Raw genomic sequence first — 19,932 nt, forward strand, 5'->3', positions numbered from 1 at the left:
CTAGCAATCGAATGGCAAACACATCTGTCAGAAGGTAGAAGAAGAAGAAGAAGCAGAGAGCTCTGTTTGCAGCCAATTATTTTCCGAATTGAATTGCGAAAAAAACCCTACAGAGTATACCAACCAGAAGCAGGAGCACACAAATCGCAGCGGCGCACCTCCGGAATGGCCACGGAGCAGCATCACCAGCAGCGCGTCCTCAAGCAAGATGGCTACTTGGATTTGGGCGACTGTAATAGTGCTCCATCTCGACCATTCGAGATGCGCAACGTCGTCTACCATCCGCAATTAAATGTCCTTTTGCTCTTTGACAACGGAAGCACGGTCAAGGTCCTGGACGCCAATTCCGGAGTGATCCTGCAGACCTATCAGCTCAGTAGCAATGGTAAGATTTCCGAGGAAAAAAAATTACACCTATGCACACACGGATGGGGCACACTCACACTGGCGCACGCAAATGTCAATACAGTGGAAAACTGCGAATTAGAACCCACACAACGAAAACGAGCAATATATCAATAGTCTTCTGGTTCATCGAAGATCTGAATTGGCTGAATCATATCTATAGAAGAACGATGTAACACCGATTTGTAGTAGGCATTTCGAATTTGTGCTAATCATTTATGGTCTTAAAAAGAAACATTAATTAACAAATTTCAAAAAGTATTATATTAATTACAACGCTGTTTTCTGGGAAACTTTCAAAAGACTTAACATTTTTATTTGTTATTGAAATTTACAATTTGATTTGATAATTACATTGAAAATGCTAATGAATTTGCAGACACTAAAACGATATTGTATTGAACACTATTTTTATTATTTTTCATTAGCATTATTACCGGTCTAGTTGCGAATTCATTACAAACTAATTTCAATTGTTTGTCTGCTAGGTCCTCATAATAGTTTTGCAGTCGTTATAGCTATGGCTCACTGTATTGCATTTCTATACGTAATTGCCTTGCACTTGTCGGCTTGCTTGTATGTGAGGCTGTGTGTGCTGGCAGTTTTTCGTGTATGCGTTTGTCATCAATTTTTAACAAAAGCTCCGGGAAATCCTTAACTGGAGAGTGATAATTCTATCCAATCCATGTGGTTCGTCATGGGAGCTGAAGCCTTATGTACTGTCCTATCGCAATGCGTTTGTTATTGCTTGCGATTAGCCGCTAGCAGCACGCATTTTGTTTTGTTTCTATTACGCAGTTGTTCTATTCAATGGCCCCATTCGCCCCCGCTGCCCATGAACTTGTGCCATGGAAACGATTTTCGGAAAAGTTCCGGTCTTCAATTTCACAGATATAGTCCCGTAATCTACAGGTTCCATTTCATAATGAATTAGCGTTTGGAAAGGATTTCCGTCCGTGACTTATAAGCGCTTATTAAACATTTATAGATTACAATTAATGCATGGGCACAGGAACCAAATGAAATCGGAAAGAATAAGTCACATTCCATTTCTAATGTTTTCTTTCGTCTGGGTTTTCCTCCTTCAGGCGACAGCATTGTCAATGGTCGATATATGCCTCTGCAAGACAAGATCTTGTTCTGGGATGGTCACAATCTCGGATTGCGCGGCGATTATAATGGCGTGCTGTTGCTGGACACCATTCTCCAGCCACCAATTGGCCAAAACGACGACTACATCAAGCTGGAGATCATTCTGTCCGAAGCGATCATCTTTCAAAACTGCATAACCGAACTGGAAAGTGAAGGCTTGGAGTGCCCCTGTGACATAAGCAACGAGCTAACTCAAAAGATCAACCAGGCGCAGATGAATGCCAAGAAGGGCATTAAGGCCCAGCGGGTATTTAGTTTTCTTAATACTTCGAATTTTTTATACTAACAGATTTCCTCGTTTCAGTGGAATACCATATGTCTGGAGGTACCCTATTCTAGCCTAAAGCTAGTATCCAATAATATGGTTATCCTACTGAAGCGTCTGGAGCGCCACATTCCCGTGCTGGCCATCGCCTCCGCCATTAATGAGCGTCTGACCGACATGATGATGGGCTCCCGCGTGCCGGATTTTGGCTGGAACTTTAGCAACTTCCAGCGCGTACTCATGCATTCGGAGGCAGTGCGACGCCAGACGTTCGAGAAGTGGCCCCATATGGACTACAAATGGGCTCTGCCCGATCAGATGGCTCAAGCCGGATTTTACCATCAGCCATCTTCATCTGGCGAGGATCGCGCCATGTGCTTCACCTGCAATGTGTGTCTTGTGTGCTGGGAGAAGACGGATGAGCCGTGGAGCGAGCATGAGAGGCACTCACCACTGTGTCCATTTGTCAAGGGCGAATACACACAGAACGTCCCGCTGTCCATAACTTACGCCACAAATCCCGCATTGCCAGCACCAGGACTAGGGTTCGATATAATTTCAAACAGTGATTACGCGAACGTGCTCTGCACCAGTTGCTCGCAAACGGGAGAGTTGAGCGTGTGGAGCATTGAACGCCATCTGAAGCTGATGCACAGCTTTCATGTTCCGACACTGCTCAACTACGTTTTCGAGGAGAGCTTTGAGTGGGCTCGCGTTACTGCCATATGTGTGCTACCGAATGCACGAGCTCGCACCAAGGTGAATTATGTGTACTCGGCGGCTAATTATGGCGGCACAGGAAGCAGCAATGGAGCGGGATGCAACTCGGGATTGAATGCTGTATCTGGTGGAAAGTTTGGCAGTGTGAATGCCCAGCATATCACCTCCACGTCCACGCTTCGGGCCGGCGTTGTTGGATCCAAGATTGTTCTGGGAGTCAGCGTGCGCCAGAGCAGCGGAGAGTTGGCCCTGCGCATGGTAGTGCTTAACATTGTGGAAGTGGACCGCAACAGTGAGACCTCAACGAGCGGCAGCAATGACAGCGGCAGCGTCTCAAGCGGTGGAGGCCAGCTGATGAAGTCTTCTTCTCCTATGGTCAACGGTATGATTAGTTGGAATTAAAAATGTTGTACATTTTTTGCTTTTGATAACCCTGTATAAACTGAAATCATCATATTATAATTGAACTATTTATTTCGCTACAGTGTCTGCTGAAAACAATGCCACAGTGACCCAAGTGAATCTTGAGTCCAAAGATGATGATAACAAGGCTATGACCCCATACGAGAAGTTCGCCGACGGCTTCGATAGCAACGGATTTGTGTCCGCTCTTATGACCTACAACAAGAATAATGGAGTTAGCCAAAACACCGACGATGCCTCAGCCCTGTATGATTTCGATTTGTGCACATTGTCCCAGATTCTGGATCACAATCTGGAAGAGCCACTCAGTTTGATGGTGGGATCATCGAATACGGTGAATGTCAGCAATATTGGCATGGGCAACGAGATTAATAAGCTGGTCGTGGATGTGGAGATTACTCACCAAAACAATAATAACAATAACAACAACAACGAGTCGAATTCCCTGGGCGGAAATTCCTCTAATAATAACAATAACATGATCAACGGCGGCACTAACAACACTATCGACAAAATGACAGCCATCGAAGAGATAGATTGTGTAGTTGAGAGCTGGACAAGTGTGAAGCGCATGAACGCTTTAGATGGTGCCAGCAGTGGGGTAAACGGTGCGAACCACATGGCCCAGGAGGTAATCGAAATCGCCGAAATTCTTCCGACTACTCCCAAGTGCAACCAACTGCTGGTCAAATTGCTGCGTACCAAGGCGCCGGAGGCAGAGGGAAGCAAAATCATCATGGCCACCGTGGCCAAGGAGGAGGAGGAAGAGGATGAGGAGCAGCGGACAGACGAGTCAATGGAGACAGGTACGAGGGAAATCGCTCTCTTAATTGTTACAAATAAAAATGAGTTAAATTTTTCATCTGTTCAGATAACAACGCCGAAGGGAATGTAGCTGCTCAGCTCTTAGTGTTCGACTACGATGACACTGAAATATCCAACGACTACACCCTGGCCATGACTTTCAGTAGGGCCAAGTTCCCCAAGCAACTCTGCATTCTCCCGCACTTCAACTCCTCTCCAGAGCATAAGGATGCCGGGTCCATATGTGTGGTGTGTGCAGATGGCACCGTGGAAATATATTCTCTCGCTGACTTCCAAGGCACTATGGTGATAGAGGAGGAAGGCGAGCACTTCGAGTCTGTGGTTTATTGCCGGAACTTGGATAGGCTATGCTGTTGCTCTCGACAGGGCGGCCTGCTTTTCTACTCGCTAAGCGAGGGGGAGAACGATTCTGGAGACGAACTTCTGGAAATGGACGATGACTGCAGTACCACATTAACACAGGCAGCGGACGTAAGTGTTACGGATGGCGGACGCCAATTGGGCGGAACGGATCTACTGAGCAAGACCCTGCTCGCCAACGAATCTATTTGCATGGATGTTGGCAGTGAGGCAGCTGCAATCCCGAACTCCTCCAGCGCGGCTCAGGGTGCGCACGTCCAAACTTCGCCATCGGCAGCTTCCGCGCCATCCACCAATGCGAACCTGCTCGCTTACAAGACGGCTGACCTGATACTCGAAGACCTAAAAGTCTTTTACGCCCTCACCCAATTCGATGATAAACTAACCGTCTACTCAGCTGAAGTGCCCAGTTGTTGGAACGATCTCGGGCAGGTGCAGAACCAACGTAAACAGTCCCAAAACATGCGACATGGTGGCGATGAACGAGATTTCACTCGCACCTGGCGTCTTCACAACGATGCGTAAGTACTTAACAGAATTGTTAATGGTTATATGCATTTGTTAAACAAATAAATTTTAAATTGTAGAACCACCTGGGACGAGCACATTATAGAGATTAACTTGGCCCAACCCGTATCTCTGGGGCACATTGATCTAAAGTTTACGGTTTACCAGCAATGCTCAAACCCTGCAGCAATTCAGGTTACGCTATTGAAACAAAATAACAATGGATTTGGGTACAGAATGAAGGGACCTCACTCCAGTTATAAGCCGAATGTCATCGATGACAACATTGATCTCTCATATAGTAAGTTTAAGCACAAATAGCGTTAGCTGTTTCTTAACAATGTGTCTATCTTTCTCCTAGTTGCCAACGAAAATCCTGTGCTGAGTGAGGAATATTTACTAGCCCACAATGCGGAAGTTCTGGCCGGCCCCATTGAACTCTCCTCATGCATTGATCTGTGTGATCAGGGAGGCACCGCCACGCTCACATCCCCAAAACTATTTAAGACCCGTACTAGAAACTTCTTGCTCCACATCAAAACTGTGTCGGATCCGTCGAAAGATGGGCAGAACAAGACTAGAGGTATGTAGGCTGGCGATAAAATGTGGTCTCGGTTAGAATACATTACCCTTGTTATTGGCTTTCTGTATACCTATTCTAACCTAACTTTTGTTTCTTTTTCCATTATAAAGAAACAAAATATTTTCTATTTTTATTGGAGTTGATGTCCTTTTTATTTCCATATTTATATTTTTTACGTCAATTGAATTTTGAGTCGGGTCAGAATTAGGGTCCAACAGCGTGCATTGCGCCTTTTCTGCAGATAGTTTTGAAGTCGTTTACAGTCCTCATCGCCCCATTTTGCAGATTTACCAACGCGGCACAAGCGGCCGCATCATGTTGAGGGATTTGTGGAACGTAACAAGGTCTCTAAAAACCCCTTTAATGTGGCAAATATATTCAATGTGGTCAAGACAGCAGTCCTTGAAGTATTTCCAGCGGCAAAAAACGCTTGCGTTAAAATTATTCAAGTAAACAAACCCAAGACCCAAGAAAATGAAAAGGTATTTGTGGCGAAGATCATTAAAAACAAGACCCAAAGCCAGTCAGCTGCAGTTGCTCCGTCTGTTGGACGCAGGCCCGAGCAACTGCCCAGTAGGGAAGGTACTTCATGGCGTTGCATTTCATTCTGATGGTCCAGAAGTGTTATAAAATGTCTCTTATTCTTTCTGTTTTTGTTTGTAGGTTGCGACTGGTTACACGAAATATCCATTAGTGTGCGTGCTGTGAAGTCTCACAGTCGAATCAGCAATGGACGGATGCAGCGCATAGCCATGTTGGAGAGCAACGTGTTGCTGGTGCAACTGCTGCGCATAGCTAGTGATCCGGCCTCCAGCCCGTTGGCCAAGAACCTATCACTTGATATACTCAATTGGATTTGCTTCATCAGGCTGAACCGTTTTCGTTCACCCAAATCGGAGCGCCTCAAGGACCAGATTAATAAACAGACAGCAGCTAACATCCAAGATTTGCTTGCTCAGCAGTTCGAGTGCATTTCCCTGGCTGAGAAGCATATCGAGCAATTGCTGCGGAACTGCGTTATCTACAGCGAACGTAGTACGGCCCACAAATGTGTGAAACTTCTAATCATGTTGACAGAGTAAGTAACAACACGTGTTTTATCCAATTTCCAATGAAAATTAACCATAATATAACTTGCAGGGGTGCAACCAATCTGCCGGCAGAGGTGCAGGATCACACGACGCTGGATTACAGCTTCAAAGCGGCTATTGCCAACACCTTTCCAGAGCTACCGCGCGCTCAATGTGGTAGCGTTGTTCGCTGGTATATGATGCTCACCTGCGCCACATCCACCGCCGAGTCCCACAATAGCATCTCTGAGCAGGCGATCAGTCTGTTAAAAGGGATTGCAGCCGAAATCGACAAGCGTTGGGACCCCCACTGTGCTCTGTTATGCACGCGATTTGGGCTCTACGGGTATCCATTTGAGCCCGAAATCTTTGATTTTGACTTCCCCAACGTCAGCAGACAAGGTCCCGGTTCGTCGGTTTCCAATGTGATACGCAGCAGTCCAACAATTCTGCCAGTGACTGGTCTGGACATCAAGCGATTAAGCTCCATAGGTAGCATTCTAAATAATAAAATCTGCGACTTCAGTTAATAGCAACATTTTTGTTTGCAGATGGCGTAGACTTCCGCACATTTCCATATCTGATCCGAGGAAAGAGCATCAGTAACCAACTGCGTGGTTTGTTAGAGGTGGTTCAGCTCCACTTTACCTGCGTTCAGACTTCTGAAGCTACTCGTATCGACAATATCGATAGTGTGGGAGGGAACTCTGGTGCCAACGTGATAATCGAGGATGTTATGATGATTCCAAAGCAAGTGGTTTCTCCTTTCAAGGAGAAAGGAGAGGAAATGGTATACCAATAATTAGTGATAAAAAAGTTAAGAATTTAATGTAGTATTTTCTAGCTCAATGATTTGGTCAATGATGTGGAGTGTCTGGTAGAGGAAATGAAGGAAAAGCAGGAAAAGGTCGATTACGATGCTTTTGGTTTGGTCAATGGCTTCAAAGATAAAACATGTAAGTAATTTCCATTAGGACACAGAAATTTTTTTGAAAAACTGCTGATATATTTATGCATAACTCATATATCGACCTATCTTTTTAGCAGGGTCTTCGTTAAACTCCGTTAAAAAGACCTTAAAGGAGGAGGTTAAAAAAGAAAAAACAGACATAATGGACAAATTAGCTATTGCAAAGTTTTTACCGAAGTTGTCGCTACTTGAGAGCTACATGCAAAAGAAGATAAATGAGCACATTTCGTTCGATGACTTTGGCAAACTGGACAACTGGGACGGTAGCACAACGCCGCCATTTAATTTGGAGGTGGAAGCTCCCATCGTATGCTCTGAGGCTACTTCCGAATCAAATATGTCACAACAGACCCCGTCAGCAGGTGGTAACATACTTGACGATGGCGCGGATAGCGAAAAGATCACTGAGAGCCTAAATGCCAATCCTTGCCAGCCGATTGCCTGGCACAAATTAATCACGCCGCCGCCCAAGCAGATGATCGTCATTGATCGCATGCATTCGGGTGCAAGGCGATTTGTGGTTTTAGACTTTGGACAGCATATTCTTCTAACAGATTTGGTGATTCCCTCCTGCGATGAGTTGACTTCCCTTAATATCGACATCTGGAGTTTTGACGAGGAGACCGATTGCACGCGGTTGGTGCAGGTGAATGACATTCAAACCAAAACGCTTGTGCTCAGCGACATTCAGCCGGCCCCAATTTGCCGTTACCTAAAGTTGACCATAATTGGTCGTATCGGCATGTCGACCACCAAGTGCAAAATACCATTGGGACGTTTCTTCGGCCACCCAGTATTGCTGGAGCACGACGGATATGGTGACCAGCTTATGAAGTACATCAAGCATCCCACACATAGCCTTCAATCGCAAATAAAGTCGCTAAATGCACTGTACGAGGATGTCCACTGCCGTTATAGCTTGGCTAGCTCCAAGTTGATGGATCTGCTGGCTCCCATGAGAAATAGTGAACTGTCCAATGTGGCTCATCTGCAGGCCTTTATCAACAAGCAACGTGAAGAGGAGCTAAGTGGGCTGGAAAACAACAATAAGGTCGTTTCACTGTACGATGAGTGCATGCTTCTGCAATATCAGATCAATGTTATACGTAACGTGGTGCTCCGTTTGGAACGAGCTCTTTCCCCTAATTCTCTGACGACAACGGTTCTTCCGGGGCAATCTATTCCTGTAACCGAGGATATCCTGCGCGCTGCCTCGAGGGACAAGTTGCGTGTGCTTAGTCTGAGTCTGGTGGAGGTGCTCTTGCACTTCTCCATCGAGTATGGAATCAAGAACATCCTGCCCGTTCATCAGAGATTCAATGCCGCCACGGCGAAGGCGCTTTTCAACGCACTGGTTGTGTACGGTGATGCCCAGCTACAGTTGGCAACATGCTCCTTGCTTGTGCGTATGTGCTGCTTCCAACCGTGGTGGGGAGACTTTCTCGCTGACACCTTCTGCATCCTATTCTCTGCCCAGAACTGCAAGGCCTTCCCCCAGGACCGGTTAGTACTAAAATCCTTGATAACGACTAAGGCGAAACTAATTTTCGATATTGTTACAGCATATTCTTTTTGCTCACCTACCTGGGACGTCGAAGCATTGCTATGGGCGCCTGTCGATCCATAGTAATAGATGCCGTGCTTAAGACGCTCGTCAAGCTGTTGGCCCCCATCTCACCGCACTACAAATTCCAGTCGGAGCAGCCCAGCACGTCGGCAAACGCTGCTGACCGCAATGCAGCAATGGGCACCACATCTGATCTGCAGCTGATTACCTGGCTACTTCTGTTTCTCTCAGTGTGCCTGGATGACAACGAGCGCAAGGATAAATGTAAGTGCAATGAAACGCTGCCTTTTATAGAATAATGAACAATAATATTTAAAAAATTGCAGCAGCAGCTCGCTGGGACTTCATGAGTTGCGAGGGCGATTTTACTAAGGCCAGGCCTAGTACCACTCCCAACATCAAACAGCTACGATGCTTTAAAAAACGCATAATTCAGCAAAACAAGTACTTGGCGCAGCCTTACGCTGATTGGGGAAAGAAGATTTATATGATACAGAATGAGGTGAGTTTACTCTTCACTTAACACTTCATTTTATATTAATTATTGGTTTTATTCTTAGCATCCAGGCATTTTCATGGAGCTGTCAACGAAATCAAAGGGCACTGGACCAACCAAGTCGACCTCAACAAGTGGCAAGATCAATATGGGATCCTCCGGCCTGTGCGTGGGTGGTCCTACAAGTTCGAGTAGCAATACATCAAAAAGTGCGGCTTCCTCATCCTCCCCTAAGCATCAGGCTGTGCCGGGTACCGATGGCGAACGCGACAGCAACTTTGACAAGGGATTAAAATCACTTCGAATGGACAACATTAAGGTGGTTATTCGCGGTCTCTTTGCCCTGTTACTTGAAATGGACTTCGATTGCAATATGGACCAGTTTTTGCTCACTTGCAAAGTCATAGCCCGTTTGGTGGCTGCATGCAGACCGTCCGTACAGCTGTGTAAGATTGTGACCACCGCGCAGCTGGAGCAACTTGTACGTCTATCCGTGTGGAATGATCAGCAGCAGCCCTGGGCTGTTCATGCCATTACGTGTTTACTGCAAGTAAGTGCAACATCGGCCATCTTGACAATAGAACAAAACTAATAAACTATATACTAATAATACTTGCAGGATCTTTTGGATGCGGACAAGCAGTTCCGGGACAATGATGTCACACCCACTAATGACACGCCGCGTACAATGGAAGCTGCTATCCAGGAAACACGGGATCTTTTCAGCGACTATACTTGTAAGTACCAAGCTTCCTTAGTTAATCTAAATGCTTCTATATTTATGAAATGATCAAAATCGGTTATTTTATATATGAATACGATACGTGTGAAACATTTGCAGAGGTATTCATTTCTTCGGCTTGCCCGTAGATAATTCTTTCTCCGGACATTGTTTACCCTAATCAAGAGTTGTAAAGAATTTCCAATGAATTTTTCATACTTTTAGCCACTGCTTCCTCGTGTACTGAGGCACTATTTGAGACGCTGATGCCGACAGCAAGAGAATTTTATCAAGAGGGTAATCAGAGTAATTTTCTTAACCATAGAACCCAGCCTGGTATATATGCAAGGAGTATAGTTCGATGGCCTGACTACCACATATTCTGTGTTTGGGGACCGTAACTTTTTCAAAAATAATTTAAGCAATTGAAATCAATGAACTAAGCAATATAATATTAATCATTTACGGTTCCTGGTACAAGAATATTTTTTCCCATTTCTACGATTTATTTTTGATTCCCATTACGTATGATTTTCCTACCCGTGTCCTCCAATTTTATTATAAAACAATGCGAACAATCATATACTTTATCATATACTCAATTTTTACATTACAGCCGTCAAATATAATTATCTTCCTTCATTAATTGAATGCGATGACACGGAATTCGATGAAATGCTAAATGACATTGACATGATTGAAAGAACGAAGCCAGTTACCAAGAAGGAAAGTAACGCCCTGTCCAAGAACACCTTCAATTTCTTCTGCAAGTCTATCTCGATTGCACTGGATTCACGATTGGACGTGGGTCTGGAATTGCATGTAGAAACGCAGCTTAGAAGGCTAACCAATCGCACCTCCCTGGATCTCTATTCATCCCTTCCTCAGGTGTTGACCAATGAGTTTGTCTCTCCACCACCTGAGGCTGCTCCTTGGCCAGAATATTTGACTCAACTTTGGTCAGGCACGGAATACAACGGTCGCAATACTTATGTGATGTTTAAGAAAGTCTTTGACTCCATCCTGGCGGACTTGCACTATGAAGACACGTGGGTGCACTTGGAGCAGGTGCTGCAGATGTGGCTCACGCTAAATTGCGAGCTCTCGGACAAGCCATACACCAGTGGCATCACTCACTCGGATGTCCCAAAAATTCCATTTGGAGCTAATGCGGTGCAGGGATTGCTCCTGGCTTTGGCCTGGCACAGTGATATAAAACTGCGGACTTGGTGTCTGGGCTTCCAGTGCCTGTTTCTCGCTTGCAACTCATTGCCCATCGGAGAGGATGCGGACTGTACGCGTATCAACGAGGCTATCGTGAATGATGAAAACTTTGAGAAAGTGCTGCTGCGGTTCTTTTCCGGTTATGGCATGAGCTCATCTATCATCACCAACCGATGCGTAAGTTATTTAGCTGATTTCATGGTACAACTGAAGCGACTAACAAATTGAATAAATATTTCATCAGGCTGGACCTACTATTTGCAAGCACTTGCATGATTTATTGCTCTGGCTGCACAGCAAAAGCGAGACGAGTGGCATTCCTTGCAAACGTAGACTCAAGGATATTTTGTTGCATGTTGTGCTCCAGTTGGTGCAGCCCGGTGGCTCTATTAGCAACCAGCAGGGCCCAATTGATGCTCAAAACCAGCTGGTTCGTGATCTACTTATGATTCCCCATGATAAGGGGGACCTCAACATTGCGCTTAAAATCACAGAAAGTGTTTGTAAGTAGTAAAGGTTATTTCGCTGTATACATTTTTATTGAGCTCTTATTTTTTCATTAGCTTTCCTGGTGTACAACAACATATCCAATGGCGAGAAGCTACAATGTCAGCGTGGAAATGAAAACAGTCCAGTTGGCAACAATTTTAGCAATTTGTTTGCCAACGTCCTGGGATCAGAAAATCCCAGCAAGCAGAATGCCGCAATTTGCGACAACTCACTCATTATAAATCTGCTGAAACTATCGTCACACATGGTATTGACGGAGATGCCCCGGCAACCAAGTGTATGTTCCCGTACAAAATGTTATGAAACCAATCACATTTGCATATTTTACTGTAGGAGGTTACCATTCCCGAGGAGGAGGAACTTTCCAATCAGAGTCAAACGGATGAAACTAAAGCGGAGCAGTTAAACACGGAAGGACATCGCAGCAAAGTGCCTTGCATTGCAGATTGGGGTAGGTTTAAATTGATTGTGCTTATATATATTCCTTAATTAAAAACTCCCATTTTAGTACTCCGTCATTTCCCCACAATGAAGCGACTTTTTGGAACGCTTTCCCAGTGCTCGACAAACACCTTCACCATGATGTCCTCTGGCTGTTTCTTTTCACCGAAGTCCAATATGATTTTAGATGATCCGCAGACAATTGCAGACGCCGTCTTTAGTTTGATGATTACCCTCAACGACAAGGCTTCGCATCCCCGACTTGTTGTGGCGCCCATTTGCCAATACCTTGAAGAAAGTAAGTCTATTTGTCTAACCTATTTTGCTAGTTGTTAAATTCTGACGATTTGTACACCTACAGCCACTATTCAGAGAAATGCAACGCTGCCGCGTCTGCCGCTGTCTGAGCCCTTCTTGTGGTACATCTCGAAGGTATTGGAGGTAACAGCGGCAGTGCAGACGTTCACCCAATTGGGCGGAATTCAGATTATATGTCATAACTTGGTGCGACTCAATAAAACTATCATCAACATGCAACCAGGATTGGTAAGCTTACAGTCTAATTTGTTCCCTACAAATAATTACTACAGTGAACTTTGACAGATTTCTTTGATTATGCAACATTTGACGCGCAATACGCGCTTTAAGCGTAATAATCATGTGGCGGCAAGTAGTGCTTGCAAAAAGACAACGACTAGTACGGGAACAACATGTCCCACGTCAGCACAGCCGCCGAGAAGTGCTGCTCAGTACGATGGTCTGATCAACTTTGCTCCCTTCTCCCATATTGTCTCAGAAAATGATGCGACACAAAGTGCAGAGGTACTAATTTCAAATCCAAATAATTCACATCGAAGACCGCGATCTCCAGCCTGGACCTATATGTTCTATCCAAATGAGACGCATGTGGATCTGACTATAACGTTGCCCACAGCGATTTTGTTGAAAGAGGTGCAGCTGGTGCCGCACACAACTAGTTTGGCATCCTGTCCGTCTGCGGTGGCTCTAGAGCTGTCCAGAGATTACGGCCTTGGATCGATTCCAGTGGGTGCTCCCATGGCCACCACTGGACTGACCTGCATTAGGCTAAAGCTGGCCAAGGCGGAGGTGGCCACCAGCATTGTTCTGAGGCTGTACAAGTAAGTTGCAACAAAAATCTTCTCGTTAAATTCTCATTTTATATGTAATCATTATTTCGTATTTTAGACCCAAGGACTGTGGAAATGTGGGTCTCGTACAAATCGCTGTGCTTGGTCAGACAATCTTCGGGAATCGCATGCATGGCCTTCGCTCACCGAATCCGTTCATTGACTCCTTAGCAACGTGCTCCTCGCCGGTGCAAACTGCAGTTTTAGCTGCAATGGATGCAGATTCCATGCTTGAAGATGATGCTTTTGCGAAGACTAGCATTGGCTGGGTTCGCATTCTGTCGCGCTGTTTCCATGTGGCCGCTTTACAACCAGACAGTAAGCTGGCTGATCTTATCGCCGCCTATCCGGCTGCATATCCCGGCTTTTTAGAGGCCTGCTGCTCATTGCTGAACATAATGCCAATGATTCCAAGTCTTGCACAGCAACACTTGGAGACCATTTTGTTAAAATTAAGTGCTTACAACCACGAGATCAGTTTGCAGCTTCTTAGGACGCTCCTGTGGCACACCACTCCGCAAGGTGAGTTTTTTGCATCCAGGAAATGTCCGAACTAATTCCAAAAATGTACTTTTACAGTTTTTAAGCTCTCCAGCGATTCGGTGTGCGATCTTATTTATGAAGTAGTTACCGGATCGACGGAGCACCTACTGGACAAACTACGCGTGCTTATCGACTGGGTGATGCAACTGCACGACAATTACAGCAAGCAGGCTCGCTGTAATAATCCACAAAGTGGATTCGTTAAGGTGATTGCTTCGATTCTGTGGAAAGTGCATACCCAGCAACAATTGCCTGAGTTACCGCTTCTCATTTCATCTTCGCTGTTCGAGACCTGTTTTGAATGGGTATCATCGCTGGAGCACGATGAGCCACTGAAGTGCAGTTTTGACTCCTTGTTGTGTGCATTGTGCTTCATTAAGCCAGAACTGTTTAACCAGCTGTTGGTCAAGCTGGGAGTAAAGCTGGAACCTCCAGCTCGAGGTCAGACTGATGACAGCAAAGTGCAAAGTGGTAGTGCTTGGTTCCGCCGTGAGGGTAGCGAAAACCTTAGTGTTTTGCTACAGCGTCCAACATTCCTAAAGACTCTAGCCTTGGCCTGCCAGTCCCCGGCAGCAGTTTACCAGATGCTGGACTCCGGACTGCCAAAGCTATTGGCCCACGCCATTAACGAGTATTGCATGCATCTCATGCCGGGATCGGAGCCAGTAGCTTCTGCAGCTACAGTTACTGTGCCGGAAGACGAAACATTAGCCAACAATCAGGCAGCCGCTGCAGCAGACGACGAGGATTCGTCTCTTACGGACTTTGACAAGGCCGAAGCAAATGTGGCTTATAATACTCCATTGCTAAGCAGCTCGAATGTACCCAAAGTGCTAGATTTCTTTGCCGAATGTTGTGCCGAAGGTCCAATGCGTGATTGGTTGGGGACAATGCAGGGCTCCGTATTTTGGAAGCCTCTGCTGCAGTTGCTCTGTAACACACATGCCGCCCAGTTTAGCAAGACGCTGCCTAAGGAACAATCGTTCATCCGCCTGGAGAGGGCTACAATCAACTTCTTCACGCGAGTTAGCGCATGCCATCCCGGAAACCAGGAAGTTCTTACATCGTTGCTCATTGGAGCCATAATTTGCAAGCCATTAAGATTTTCGCATGGAGTTCGGCCAACTATATCTGGATTTACCAGACAGATGGTGCTGCAGCTCCTCCTCGAGAATGAACACATCACAGTCTCTGTGAGAAGTCAGCAGCCCTTGCAAAGGAGGGATACCCTCTCCGCCATCCTAGGCGGGATTTCGAGTGGTGCAAGTACTAGCTTACCCGTAGCAGCCGTCAACAATCATCCGGCCAGGAGGAGCAGCGCCCACCACATGCTATTCACGGTGACCACTAGCACCACGTGTCAAGAGGTTATGCAGAATTGCGTTAATGGTGAGCTTATTTTTTCTAGATGTTACCCTTTATTTGTATATGCCTTTGTTATTCGGTTTAACCTACTTTTATTTTTTGCCTCCTAATTTAATTTCTTTATATTTTTTTTTGTTTTGACCCCGTAGTGTTTAGTAATCTAGTTTATCAACAACCAACAGATCAGCGAGCTGGTGAGGCCTCTGCCTCGAGCAGTGGCGTATCGAGTGCAACTGCCAAATCAAGTGAGAGCAAAATGGAAAAGAGCAGCTTCCTTAACTTTAACAACGTAGAAGCGGGTAGCATGGAGTTCCTTACCGTTGGTGCAGCTGTGGCAGCCAAGGACAAGCGCATTAAAGATGCTAAGAACCAAGCAGCCATGAACAAGGACAAGGAGACTCAGACCAGCTCAACGAACTTGGCTTCTAGTGAGTATTCCCTAGATTTACCATAAATGTAAATAAATAACAAAATAATCTCTTACAGATATATTCAACGTGGAGGAGTTCTTGTTGCAAACGGCAAATGCCGCTAGTGGAAACCGATTGGTAATACCAGAGTATTCTGATATTGTTCTAGCTGGAGATGCCACCATCTCGCAGGTTTTGGCCTCGCTTCAGAATGCGGGACATTCTCTTTCGACGCCCTGCATATCGTTTGATCTGGTACTTCAGCAGCGTTCTGATGACACAAGCGAGGCAAAGAAAACAAAAGCTGCCTGCACGGAGCCGTTGCCATCACCACTGCAACGATTTTCCACCAGTGGTGGTCTATCTTTACTCGCTCACTACCTGCCCACCGTATATCCGGAACACTCAGGTCGCAAGACCACCTTGGTGTACAGCGAAAAGGAGAAAAGTCCTCCGCTCTCTGACTGGGTAAAGTTGGAACCGAACGACGAGATCTATGAGGATTTGGAGGACACTCTCTGTGAGCCAGCAGCTAAGCTGGCAACGGTCAGTTCGGTGCCGCAGCACTCGCTGGCCGCATTTGGATTATTCCTGCGCCTGCCCGCCTACTCTGATGTCTTGCTGCGAGACAAGATGAGGGCGCAGTGTCTTCTCCGCTTAGTGCTCGGAGTCACGGGAGATGGGGATGGCAGTACGTTAAAAGATTGGTCGATTAATTCATTAACTAACCCGCTCTCCGTTCCAGATGATATATACAGTCTGTCGCTGGCACCCTCCTTGCCTACATTACCCTTCGAGGTCTTCCGTCAGCTTCTTGATAGTGTGCCGTTGTCCACCGACGACGGTGTTTTGCTACGTCGCGTGGTAATCGAAGTGGGGGCCATGCACCTAGTGCTTAACTGCCTCGGCATTTTCTCGCATCAGTCGCACAACAACAGGATTGGAGCACCGATTAGCGATCCATCGCCAAGTGGAACAAGTAGTGGTAGCGGTACCATTGGCAATGGAAGTGGAAACGGAAGTGTAAGCGGTACCAAAGCTAATGCACCAGAAGAGGCCACACCTAGTGCCACGTCGGACGACAAAAGCCACATGTACTGGGCCAAGGGCACTGGTTTCGGTACCGGTTCTACCACTCAGTCGTGGAATGTGGAACAGGCGCTACTTCGGCAAAAGAGCGAGGAGGAGCATGTCACAGTGTTGCTGCTTGTTCTGGCAAGTTACATAAATCCTGGTGACTGCATCCCGAGTGAAATGTGCGGAGAGGACATCCTAGCATATCATGATGTCAGAGATGTTACCGGCGAGTTGCCGCCCATCTTCCAAACCCTACTGCAGCAGTCTTGCTTAATTCCCGCCCTTAGCTCCTATCTGCGCAACGATTCAGTGCTTGATATCACGCGCCACATTCCGCTATACCGTGCCATACTCAAACTTCTGCGTGCCCTATCGCTGTCTAAGACGCTTGTCTCGTTGCTCCAACCATCTGCCAGTGGCAGTGGGGACAGCACGCCACCCATAGTGGAGTTGCTCACAAGCATGAAGACCTGTGTGGATACCTACGCTAAACGGTTAAAGTGAGTAGACGTTAGACTTTACAAAATATATTTTTTAAACAAATCCACTTTCACAGAGTTAACAAGAAGTCAAACATAAAGGGACAGACACATCAGTTGACCTTTAACATCGATGATGGCGACGATGAAGGATTAGCTTTGCTTATTCCGGATATCCATGAAACCAGTGTACTGGTGCAAAAAACCACAGATGCAGATGCGCTAATCAACATGTTGCATACCAACGAAGACGGCAGCGCACAGATAGAGCCCGTGAGCAAATCAATTGAACAGCGCTACTTGGAGCTAATGAAGAAGCGCCAGTTCGATACGTTTGACATGATTGTTGAGTCGGACAACAACAGTTTCCGCTTTGTGGTCTCGCATCACTTCGAAAAAATGGTTCGGCTCGCCGGCGATCGTTACCATCCGTCACGGGTCAAGCGACTCGCCCAGGAGGCAGTTACACTGTCTACCAGCCTACCCCTCAGCTTTAGTAGTTCTGTATTTGTACGCTGTGATACTGATAGATTAGACGTAATGAAGGTATGTTGAAAGATGTAGTTAATTGTTTAAAGGATTCATGTTTTGTTTTTATATAACAACACAAACAGGTACTCATAACTGGTCCGGCGGACACGCCTTACGCCAACGGGTGCTTTGAGTTTGATGTCTTCTTTCCACCGGACTACCCTAACCAGCCCATGCTCATCAATCTGGAGACGACGGGTCGCCATTCGGTGCGCTTTAACCCAAACCTCTATAATGACGGCAAAGTTTGCCTGTCAGTTCTCAACACCTGGCATGGTCGGCCTGAGGAGAAATGGAATGCACAGACATCCAGCTTCCTGCAGGTACTCGTTTCCATCCAGTCCCTGATCCTCGTTCCCGAGCCCTATTTCAATGAACCGGGCTTTGAAAGAAGTCGTGGCAGTCCAAGTGGTACCAATTCGTCACGAGAATATAATAGCAATATATATCAGGCCTGTGTGCGGTGGGCTATGTTGGAGCAGATACGTAGTCCAAGTCAGTGCTTTAAAGATGTAAGTTTTATTTTAAAAGTTTGATAAATGCCCAGCTGTACTTAACATGCATTACTTATCCAACACCAAAGGTCATACACAAGCACTTCTGGTTGAAGCGAGAGGAGATTTGCGCCCAGATAGAGGGCTGGATCGAGGAACTGGGTAAGCCGCAGTACACCGAGAGGGCCAGTCGCACTATATCGTTCAACTCAATGGTCCTGCGTCGTCACTATCGCCACCTGCGTGAGGAGTTGTCGAAACTGAAGCCGCCACGTGGCCTAGAGGACTTGGATGCGCCCTTCAATCCCGTGGCCACGCTACCGCCGATGGATGTGTCCGCCGTGGCTCCTTCACTAGCAGCCAAGAATACCGTCCAAGCGGAACCAGATGATGCCATAGTGACCGATATTACCCAGCTCAGCGAGAATGCGGATGAATGCGAAGCTGATGGTGATGCCGAAGGCGATGGAGATGTGGACGATGGCTTTAAGGGTTTCCCACAAGAAGAGGGTTTGCTGACGGGCGAGGAAGAGGTCGTGGAAATTTTAAGTGATACGGAGAACGAGAGCAGTGTGTGGCAATAGATAGAGATGGAAGAGCTGTGAGTCTCTGGTTGCCCGAGGATGCTGGAGATGGATGTGAAATGATGCCCAGATGCTGCTTGCCTACCACATCTGCTCTGCCCTAGACATTTTTATTTATATGCTATGAGTTTTGTTTTACGGCTTTACTTGATTTAATTTTTGTAAGAGAGACTGCAACAGAACTTGGTGTGCTTTACTTAATGGAACCGTAATGATTAATGTTAAACAAACTACGCTAAGGAATTTCGCGCAGAAGAAGGCGTGCACACATACAAAATGCATACACTCCCCTCAAAAAGCATTGTCAGAAACTTTCCATCAAACAAACTGAATATCCCACTTCATACAAGTATGTATGAGATTATTGTATCAAACTTTTTATAAATGCTTATATGAAAGGATCTATCAATTTCTACAAGAATAACCCGTGTGTGTATAGAATAGAACGATCATGCAGGTCAATGAAAATATCACCATTATAAAACAGTTACAACAACAAAAACCACCAAAACTAAATTAATGTGTATTAAACTATGTATGAACGTAGTGATTTAGTTAAATATTTACACAAGAATATGAGCAGTTAATTTTCCAATTGAAATAAAATCCGAGGTATATTTTGTTTCCCCCAAAAGTATGCTGTACTGCTTTCAAATATTTGGGTTAAATGCTGATCATGAACATTTTCATGGTCTAACGAAAGAGAAAGATAATATATACTACATTATCACATTTGGCATGTTTATCTTTATGATGCCAACTTTGTCACTTTAATTGTGAATCATTAAATATTATAATCCCTTCGCGATGTTTTTCGGTTGCTTAACTAAGATGGTTCTGTTTTGAGGTACTTTGGTAAAAACTGAATTTTTTTTAAATATCTATATAGCTATTTTTTCTTGGCACTTGAGTTGTAATGAATTGTGAATTGGCAAGTTAATTTATTTCACTTTCACCATGCCCTGTTCTGTGTAGAGAACCATTCTAGAGAGCACCAGTGCAATCAGATGCTCTTTAACCGAAGGCTTCCAGCTCTCTGCGATAAAACATTTCAGATTGATA

General features: G+C 45.6%; 1 protein-coding gene across 8 annotated transcripts; it reads left to right on the forward strand.

Moving 5' to 3' along the window:
- The first annotated feature begins 28 nt into the window (after positions 1-28).
- LOC117144815 (baculoviral IAP repeat-containing protein 6) lies at positions 29-19,507 on the forward strand. Of its 8 annotated transcripts, none has more exons than XM_033310191.1 (32): positions 29-385; positions 1,494-1,804; positions 1,862-2,924; positions 3,028-3,771; positions 3,837-4,671; positions 4,738-4,958; positions 5,019-5,240; positions 5,904-6,318; positions 6,381-6,802; positions 6,862-7,100; positions 7,155-7,266; positions 7,355-8,783; positions 8,843-9,111; positions 9,174-9,349; positions 9,408-9,893; positions 9,963-10,080; positions 10,290-10,361; positions 10,681-11,465; positions 11,533-11,791; positions 11,852-12,075; positions 12,132-12,249; positions 12,307-12,537; positions 12,601-12,785; positions 12,843-13,378; positions 13,446-13,909; positions 13,967-15,319; positions 15,445-15,723; positions 15,782-16,396; positions 16,451-17,282; positions 17,339-17,807; positions 17,876-18,304; positions 18,376-19,507. In XM_033310191.1, the coding sequence occupies exons 1-32, from the start codon at positions 166-168 to the stop codon at positions 18,868-18,870; spliced, it is 14,628 nt and encodes a 4,875-aa protein (XP_033166082.1). In that variant the 5' UTR covers positions 29-165; the 3' UTR covers positions 18,871-19,507. The 8 variants fall into 8 exon arrangements, with proteins under 8 accessions (XP_033166082.1, XP_033166086.1, XP_033166084.1 ...); XM_033310195.1 differs by having other exon boundaries at positions 15,478-15,723; XM_033310193.1 differs by having other exon boundaries at positions 9,177-9,349.
- The last annotated feature ends 425 nt before the right edge of the window (positions 19,508-19,932 follow it).

This window comes from Drosophila mauritiana, chromosome 3R (genome assembly GCF_004382145.1).
Source record: "Drosophila mauritiana strain mau12 chromosome 3R, ASM438214v1, whole genome shotgun sequence".
NCBI classification, from domain to species: domain Eukaryota; kingdom Metazoa; phylum Arthropoda; class Insecta; order Diptera; family Drosophilidae; genus Drosophila; species Drosophila mauritiana.